Source organism: Hemicordylus capensis, chromosome 4 (assembly GCF_027244095.1).
Source record: "Hemicordylus capensis ecotype Gifberg chromosome 4, rHemCap1.1.pri, whole genome shotgun sequence".
Classification (NCBI taxonomy): Eukaryota; Metazoa; Chordata; class Lepidosauria; order Squamata; family Cordylidae; genus Hemicordylus; species Hemicordylus capensis.
In genome coordinates, this window is record NC_069660.1 from 101562866 (window position 1) to 101572957 (window position 10092).

General features: G+C 37.6%; 1 protein-coding gene across 9 annotated transcripts in view; it reads left to right on the plus strand.

Moving 5' to 3' along the window:
• The window catches only part of NFIA (nuclear factor I A), a 708337-nt gene extending 698743 nt beyond the window's left edge, over nt 1–9594 (plus strand). For all 9 annotated transcript variants that reach the window (XM_053243547.1, XM_053243546.1, XM_053243554.1 and 6 more), the window contains one exon: nt 427–9594. In XM_053243547.1, coding sequence (XP_053099522.1) covers nt 427–444 — 18 coding nt within the window. In that variant the 3' untranslated portion in view covers nt 445–9594. The remainder of the gene's footprint in view (nt 1–426) is intronic.
• Nucleotides 9595–10092: the final 498 nt, after the last annotated feature.

Sequence of the window (10092 nt, forward strand, 5' to 3'; positions counted from 1 at the left end):
CCCTCTCTTCAGTGACCTGCATCTTCCTTTTTGTTTCCTTTATCCAAATATGGCTTGTAAGTAGTCTGGTTTCCAGACTGTTCACTAGGACTAGGCCCTGTGTGAGTTGACCTGATCTGTGTAACAGTGTTTTGACAGTGTCATTCACCTGACTAGTTCTGTGCAATTTATTCATGTTGGTCATGTTTATGTAATGATTTGTAAATTTCCTGTCTATTTTTCTGTTACCCATACAGGTAAAAGAGGGTGGGGAAGCATGTAATTTGATTTCATTTGTTGGATACGGAAGCACAAGAAACAATACAATGATTAACAGTGCATTTATAGATTTATTTCAACATACTTTCTTCATATTTATGATGCATAATTACTACACATACTAAAAGTTATTTGCATTCCCTTTCTCTTTCTCTTTCCTCCTTGCAGTCGTGGTACCTGGGATAAAACTCACAGCTTCCCACCAGACAGACCACCTGTCCCCTTCCCAACTCTGCAATATGGAAGCAGCAGCAACACAGCGCAGTTACTTCACATCCGTGGAAGGGAAGATGAACAGATATTGACAGTAAATGCTGTTCATACTCAGAAGCGGCAAACGTTATGGTTGATTGACAAAGGCCGTAACATTGTTGGGGGGAAGGGGATTTTTTTTTTTTTTTTAAGAACACCTTAGTGACTGATGTAATTTCTCATATGGTGCTGGAAATGTTTAGGCTTCATAATTTTGAAGTGTTTCAACTGGTAGTGTAAGCATTAGGGACACTGGGTAGTAGAGCTAGCCTACTGGCTGCTTACTGACTTGCTGTTATAACACTTTCCATACGGCGCCTAACTGTTTTACAGTATTTTCACTGATTTATTTCCCATACAAGTGTGAGATTTCTTGAGAGATCATGAGGAACTCACATAAATGATAACTTTTGTAGTAGCTGAATTCTGCAATATAGAACTTACAGGACAGATGTGGGGCATGTTTTTCTGTAACATATCAAGACTTTTTTTTTAATTTTACAGTCAGCAGTTATCTATGTGACATAAATCATTAAAGCATTATCAACAGGTTGATACCACCCAAGTTGCAGAGAAATATAAAACATCAACCTACTACTGTTCACACAAAAAAGAAAAAGGTTTTAAATGCTGCACTTACATAAAACATTTTTGACAATTTTCAACAATTACATAAAATCCACATGGAAATGGGGAAGTTGGTCTGTTTTGATAGAAACTGACAGGAATCAATCAAAACAATCGAATTTTGAATTGAGAAAAGTGCAATTTCATTGGATAGCTAAATATCTTTGTAAGATAGAGATTGTTGAAAATTCTATTTTTGTTTTCCAAGTCCTACCACCCCAGGACTCTAAATTATTGGGGTAAAAAACAGCCTTGCAAGATTAAAAAAAAAGGGGGAGCTATTTTTGCTTTTTATGTTTTTTATTGTTAAACTTGTATCCCTTTAAAACTGAAGGAAATTTTAAAAAAATACAAAATTTAATGGTGCTTTTACCACAATATGTTATCTACACTAAATGCTAATTAATCATTTTCTTTTATCAAAGCACATAATTAAAATTAAATCATAATATCTGTTAATTTTATAAGCTAAAAGTCACTATAATAGATTATGCCAATTCTGACAAATTGTATGTGTTTCCGGCAATATAGGGTATATCACTTCTCAAAATTCCTTGGCCACAATCCAACACAGAGGTAGGTACACTTAAGCCCTTTGGGAGGATGGGGGAAAGGGTTTTAAGCACGCCTAACCCTAGATTGGATTGTTGCTTTGAGATAATAATAGAGAGCTGTCCAGAAAATGAAATGCCTTTGTATCCCTGTACTGGCTTTTTTTTTTCTGGATTGCAAAGACATCTACAGAAAAGCAAAATTCTGTCTCTACATCTTATGCCAGTTCAAAGCAAGGGCACTTGCTAAAAAAAATTAGTTTGGACCCCAAATGTCCTGTATCTTATGTACAAAAAATGAAAAAAGAAAAAAAAATAGGAAAAGAATGCAAGTGGTTTTTTTTCTATCAGACAGCGGAGCACCCCTTTGCTTCCCAATGCAACTTTAAGGTTTCCTATATTATACATATATATACGTTCTGGTTGGCCAGTCCAGCTAATCAGAGAAAGTCTCTGCATGTTCTAGTGTTAGTAACTAATTTTTATATAGTTAATGTAGGGTAAAGTAGAGTGCATTAAGACACAATATTGTAATCCCTAATCCAGGCACTTGCCTTTAAACTACGTTTGTTCGGCCCTTCAGAAGGGTTTCTACTACTGTCCTATACAATCAAGTAAACTGAATTTCTTGGGAAGACACTTTGCTCCTCATCTTTTCCCTGAAACTAATTTTTTTTGTTTTGTTTTCTTGATTTGCACGAAACAAAAAAAAAATTCCATATCAATGTGCCTTGCCCTGGATAGCGATTATTTGTGGAATTGTTGCACATGTTCCTATATTGAAAGGGTTTTCCCCCCTAGTCAAGCATTTGGAGACACTTTCTTGTAAATGTGACTTTTATGTCAGCCATTGTCAGTTTCAGCATCTTAGAATTCAGTAGAATGTTAGTTGTTCCACAGATAGGGGTAGTGTTTTCTTGTCCTGTATGGTCAGTGGCAGTGCTATTCTAAGATCTGTAGATGCTAGATTATCAGTATTTTTGGATGTTGCTGCATTTTACATTTTATTTGGAGTCTTCCTTTTGGTTTTTTGTTTGTTTTTTTCCCAGATATATGAAAATATGCAATACCTGCTTATATCATGTAGAAAAAAAGCTTAGCAATTCTTAATTTTCTTTGACTTTTTTTTTTAATTTGACCAAAGTCAGTGCTTTACTTGACGCAGTGTGTTTTAGGTGTTTGTCTTTGTACTTTTTTTTTTTTTTTGGTGATTTTTTGAATGCACACGCAGGAAGGGCTCTTCTTAGAGAAGCAGTCAAACTGTGAAGCACTAAGCTGAACCCTGCTTCAAGCAATTTTTGTTTTACAACTGTTCCTTTCACAAGCAAGCCTTAAAAAAAAAACCCTCCCTTTTTCTTCAGATCCCACACCCATTTTTATTAGCAGATTGCAATCAATCCACATTCAATAAAAAAAATATATAATGCCCATTTTTATATGCACGTTTTTAAACTTCCAAGTTCTGAAAATTGTTTACTGGTTATTCTCTATTTAAGGAAAAAAATGTTTTGGATTTTCATATATGTCAAATAAGTGGTTGAGTAGTCATTTGCTCTGTTGTATTGTGTGATTGTTAGTATTATGGTATCACACCCACTAGCCAGCATCCTTTGCCTTCCCTATAGCACTTAGCAGGGCATTACTTTATTAAGACATATGTGCACTAAAAAATAAAAAATAAAAAAATTAGCAGCTTTCAGTGCTTCACAGTGAAGGGAAAAAAGCCTAGACAAACATTTTGTCAGAACCTTGCTATAAGCCAAGGTATTACCAGTAAATTGGTTGTATATACAACAAAATTGCACCCTTTTTTAAAAAAAAACAAAGCAAACTAAGCAATAGTTTGGGCAGTTAGTTGTTTTTAGTGAGCATGTCGTAGTCATGGCCGCAAAGAGAGAGAATCAAAGCTGCCCACTCAGAAGCGATGTAATTTGTATGTTGTATAGTTTTATTGATTACACTGATTTATTCTACCCTATTTTATAATGCAGGACTTTTGTAATGTTGTTTAAATGAGGAGAAATTTCTGTCAAATTAGCTTAGTGGAATTTCTGATTGTTCGTTATAAAGGCAGCATTCATAGAATTGCTTTTTTCCCTTTGGGAACTGGATTTAAGTTAAAAACTTTCCTGTTTCCTTTTTGTATGTATTTAAATACAGTTATTATTTTTTTCTTCTCTCAATAGTATAGCATATTCCTATGCTTGAGAAGTATAGGCTACTGAAGAACCATTGTAAATGGACATTACAGATATGCTGTATTTTTGAAGGTGTTTTGTCGTATTAAGTTTGAAGACGGTAAAGTTAGGGAATTCTGATCGGAATCGCATAAAACAAATTGCTTTAAAGGCTTTAAATGTTAGGTAGGCGGTCAAGGGTGTTTACCAACAGGGGTTGTAAAGTATTAAAGACACTAAATTAAATTTTGGTTCATCTTATTATCATGCAGAAACACAGCAGTTCAGATCTGTTCAGGTGTGGAGAACAAACAGTGTTTTATTCCTCAAAGTAGAGCAGAGAATGGAGATCTGAGGGGAGACAGCTGCATGGGGTGTGCAGTCGACAATGGAGAAATAATCCCGGGTCACACTTCAGAATCCGAGTCACATGTGCATTGCCGATTTCAAAATTGCTTTTTATTCTGTGTGCAAATAACTTTTCTTTCTGACCCTTTCTTCAAAAACCGCCAGACGCACAAACACCGACTTTTGCCCCCTTCTTCCTCCTCATCCAAAATAAAAACAACAGTACGCCACATGAATTGACTCCACTAGTAAATTTGTATTCTCTTGGTCTTGAGCTTCTTGTCATTCTGCACACCCCTGCAACACTGTATTTATTCATCTTATTTTATATATATTTTTAAATGATTGGCTAATGTCAGCCATGGGTATACCTTGTCTGTATTGTGTGACCTCTCCCTCTTCTCTTAAAAGTTGAAGAGTAAAGGAATAGAACTTTTTTTCCAACTCCACAGTTTTCAGTCAGCCCACAGGAATATGCAAATCCCTCTACCTAGATTTCTTTCACTATTTCCTTTTGTTCCATATACTTTGCAGCTTTGTAGTAACAGTGTTAACATTTACTGTACACACACACACACACAAACAAAAGACAAAAAACCCAGATACATGGCATAAACCATTTTTTCTGTTGTGGTTTTTTAAAAGAATGTCAATTAATATTATACTTTGCATTGTGTCTCTGGAAATATCTTTTATTATTGTTGTTATTATTACTTTACTTTGGTAGAAGGCCTCCATAGAACAAACACTGCAAACCATAACCGGCATGAAAATGTAAGGAGAGCTTCAATGGCACCTAAAAGAAATTCATCTTTCATGAGATTTCTTGGGGGAGGTCTCATGAAGTGAACTCTGCCTACCAGGCAAGGTTTCCATTAAATCAAGCTTACAAAGCCAATTTTGTCTTGAAGTCAATGCATGTATTACTGTTTGACAGTAAAACCCGGCTATGCCACCATCAAGTCCAAGGCTGTGCAATAGTCTAATTAGTATCGAGTACATTTTCCTTTTATTTTTTCCAATAAAAAAGCAGTGGGATGAAAATTGCTTTGATATATAGCAGGTAACATTGAAGCTATTCCATAGCACTTAACTGTAGTGAATACTGTGTCACCAATTCTGAAATCAATTTAATGTTTAATGCAAATCCATTACATGGTGCTATTACAGGCTGGCAAAATGATTTACAAAAATGTGACAACTTGGGCTCAATTCACTCTGCTTTCCAACAATGTAAATGCATAGCAGTGTTTATCTGCATGAGAACTATGCACTAATATAAATCTGAAAAAAAGAAATATATCAACTTTGGTATCTAGTTTCCGTTTACTTCAATCCTTGCCTTTTTGGTCATTATTATAAATGCCAGCTTTAGGACAGAAAGAAATATAAGAAAACCAGCATAATACCTGATATATTAAAAATGTAGTGCCTGTGAAATCTGTATTATATTGCTCTTCTGAAGTAAGATTTTTCTACACCAGTAGCCTTCGCTGTCTGTCAGAACCTTCTGATATAGGTGATGTAAAATAACCGTACAATATTAATGCATGCTATTCCATAATGCTTAGTGAGCTGTATGAATATTACTCAAAGTTATGTTAGTCTTTTTTTCTGACTTGGTTCTTGTCAGATAGGTTTAAAGATATTTCACTGAGAACACAAATTCTGTTTTTTCTTGATTTTCGGTGTTTTCAGTATTTTGGAGAAATACATTGACTTAAAATTCAGTATTACTTATGGGGGGCATTCTTTTTTCTTCAGGTCAGGCATGGGGTTTGAAATCGAACATCCGTGCCTGGTGGGTTTTTTGTTTTGTTTTTTGTTTTGTTTTGTTTGTTTTTTGCTTAAAAGCATTCATAAGAACTCTTAAGAGCTTAGCTCTGAAGAACTATAAAGTTTCAATGTAAGGGATAATTCTCAAACTTGGAACTGACTCTGAAAGTGGTTTCTTAATGGACAGTGTTTAAACCAGGTACCCATGCTTGGCCCTTCTTCACGCCAGATCCCCTCATATTGAAACAAATGTTTAAGAACCTTTAAAAATCCATCCTCATGTGGCTATTTAGTTTCATGCACCATTGCGGGGCTTTTTTCCTTTAAAAGAAAACTCTGTATGGACGTTGGGCCCGATTCATGAATTGTCACTAGGCATTAACATAGGATTTTGGTGTGTGTTCCAAATCTATGGAATTAAAAAAGACCTATGTCAAGGTTCACTCAGTCAAAACAGAATCCAAAAGACCCCAGATTGGTATAATTACAAATTTGTGTTATTAATAACAATTATTATTAAATAACTATAAAAGCAGACAATAACTCATTCACATACAATAATAAGATTAAAAAGTAATACTTATAGCCAAAAAAGCTACAACATCTAATCACAAAAATGGATAAATATCTCAGAAATACAACAATATGCAAAACCATAAAATAAAACACACAAATATTAATATCCAAACATAACCTCCTGATACATTCTATAGGGGCTAGTGCAGATAAATAAATAGAAGTCCTTCAAGTAAAAGCTGTGTTCATTGCCAAAGGACTTGATCATCCACTATCTTGTGGCTTCTGCATCATCACGGTACTTGATTGCTGGCCGTGCTAGATCACCGAATGCGTTTTTCAGCTCTGTTGAGAGAGCTACTCCTTATGTAGAACCGAGAGTCCTTCTTAGAATTGAACTGTTGATAGGTGTTTCTTCCATTGGCATATTGTGAATAAATGGACTCATGCCACTGAAGAAGGCCTGAATGGGCCAAAACACATTTGGCAATCTAATACGGCTGGCAATCATAAGAACATAAGAATAGCCCTGTTGGATCAGGTGCAAGGCCTATCTTGTCCAGCATCCTGTTACACACAGTGGCCCACCTGATGCCTCTGGAGAGCCTACAGGCAAGAGGTATGTGTATGCCCTCTCTCCTGCTGTTGCTCCCCTGCAACTAGTATTGAGAGGCATTGTGTCTCTGAGGCTGGAGGTGGCCCACAGCCACTAGACTAGTGGCCATTGATAGACCTGCCCTCCATGAATTTGTCTAAGCCCCTTTTAAAGCCATCCAAGCTGGTGGCCATCACCACATCCCATGGCAAAGAAATTTTGCACTGTGTAAAGAAGTACTTCCACTTGTTGGTCCTAAATTGCCCAACCTTCAGTTTCATGGGATGACCCCTGGCTCTAATGTTGTGTGTGTGTGTGAGACAGAGAGAGATTAATCTCTGTTCACCCTCTCCATGCATAATTTTATACACCTCGATCATGTCTTCCTTTAGTCACCTCTTTTCTAAGGTAAAGCGCCCAGATGCTGTAGCCTAGCCCAATAAGGAAGGTGCTCCAGCCCCTTAATCATCTTGGTTGCCCACTTCTGCACCTTTTCGAGTTCTTCGATTTCCTTCTTAAGCTATAGTGACCAAAGCTGTATGCAGTACTCCAGAAGTTGCCACACCATAGATTTGTATAAGGGCATTATAATATTAGTATTTTTATCTTCAATCACCTTCCTAGTGACTCCTAGTATGGAATCAGCCTTTTTCATAGCTGCCGCACACTGAGTCAACTTTTTTGGCTATATCTGTATTAATTTTGAATCTTATTGTTGCATTTGAATGAGTTATTAAGGGCATTCACACATACAGCCAAACCTAGGTTAGGGCAGTCCAGCCTGTATTAGGCTGCGCGTGTGAAGCGCCGGGAGTGAGGTCGCTCTTGGAGCTGCCCGCACACCAAGCCTGCGTTTTAACCTGGCATTTAGCTGACATTAAATGAACCTATGATTCGCTTAACATAGGCTGGCTATCATCTGGGAAATCACTGCCGGGTTAAACGACTTCCCCCGCCAGCCCGCCACCATTTCCGGCAGTGAGCTGAAGGGAAAGAGTAGTTGCGCTGAGCACGGCAGCTGCTGCACTCATGCCCCAGGACACCCTGGAATGCAGGAGGGGGAAATCCTCCCTCTCCCTGCATTTCCCTTTGCTACGCAGCTGCTCATATGGGCATGTGGCACAGCAAAGTGGATGCTGCCATCTTGGGGAGTGTGTGGCTGAGGTCATCTGCACAACCACAGTATCTGCTTTTATGGTTGTTTAATAATAATAATACAAATTTGTAATTATATCCATCTCAGGTCTCTTGGATTCTGTTTTTATCCAGATCTGACAGCGCTTTTTCTTTCTAAGACAACTCTAAACTTTGCCATGTTATTGTCATCAAGAATTCAAATGATTTCATGTCCACCAAGGGACTACAAAGAGGCAGAGCAGACTTGGTCCCAACACCTACAGTATCTACTTCACTTGACTTGAACATGGGGAAAGGACACCAGATGATTTAAAAAAACCTGATGACAGCATCCTTATTCTGCACTCTGCACAGATCATGAGACATTTACTATGCTTCTGAGCAAAATGCAGTTCTTTTAGCCACAGCAAAATCTGCTAGATTTTGTGCAGGAGTCTTGCACGCCCTTTCATGATTCCTAGTTGAAAGCAGTGTGAGAGCAAACACTTACAAACCAGGATTTCACCAGATATTTCACCCACACAATCTTGCACTTTCATGTACAGCCATACTTTAATTCAGTGAAATTTTTTTTCAAGATAGAAAGGCCGAGGCGGGGGTGGGTGGGTCGGCTTGGGATAATCATGATCCAGAGAAGGGAAACAGTATGCATGCAAGAGCTGAAAACAGAGTTTAGTAGTTCGGTGTGGAGGAGGCATTCCATCTCAACACAGTAATGGAGAGCACAAACACTGAATTAGAGCAATGTGGCTGGGTGGACAGTCTTCCACTTATACTTTCACTATTGTTGCTGCTGTAAGAAGGCAGGAAACTGTGGTTTTGCAAATATTTTGCAGGCTTGCAAAATATGCTAGTAGGAACATTCAGCTTAAGAGAATGCCCACGATATACCTGCTGTTGGCTTCTTTGCACAATTAAATATTCACCAGCTAACTTGCTCAGTTCTGCCAGTCAGGTACCTTGATTTCAATCTTCCATTTAGAGTAACAAAGCACTTCCGATGGACATGTGAAAGATCTGCTGCAAAATCACGTAACCCCTGTGTTAATACCCCTGTGTCTCCACTCTTTTTATGAATCGGGTCCCTTGTGCCTCTAGTATTCTTGTATTGGCTCTCATAGTTACCATTTTAGTTTTACTGTGTTCTGTGAAAATTTGCAATTGGTTGAGAATCACTGTGGGCATCCATTCTTTTTCAACTAAATCTCTGCAGGTTTTTTGAGCTGGTGTGGATTAGTTTAACTCTTGTATTCAACCATTAGTGCTACCACCCTCTCACATTACAATACGATTACTGGAAGCAAGTACTGCATTTCCTATGCAACAAAAAAGGAAAATAAAAAATTGCTAATGCTAACCAGTTTTGTTGTGCTTTACTATACAGTGTGTATGCAAGTAAGTACCTTTTTGTATTTATGGTACTACTGTCATCTGCTGAGATCTTAACAACCTGATCCCTAAAACCTGCTGTAGCAGGAACACAATATATGGGTGGTCTATGATGAAGGGAAACATCATGAGAATATTGCAGCATCATTATTCTGGCAACACAAGCAGATAGAACACAAGTACTTTGTATTTCAGGGTAGCACAGTATAAATTTTCAAGGTATTAAATGGCATACCTTGGATTCTTATATCTGAATCTCCAATGTATTTATGTAAGGGATTCACATCCTATCTTTTGAATGGCAGCCTCCCAATCTGGAATAGAATTGCCAGGTCCCATCTACAGCATTTCTGCCTACATTCAGTTAAACAGCAATGTCACACATCCCACTCTCAGTTCACCCATTCTTCTCTTCTGCTTACTGTGGGGTACAACTAGAATCCCATTTCTGCACCTGGCAAGTAAA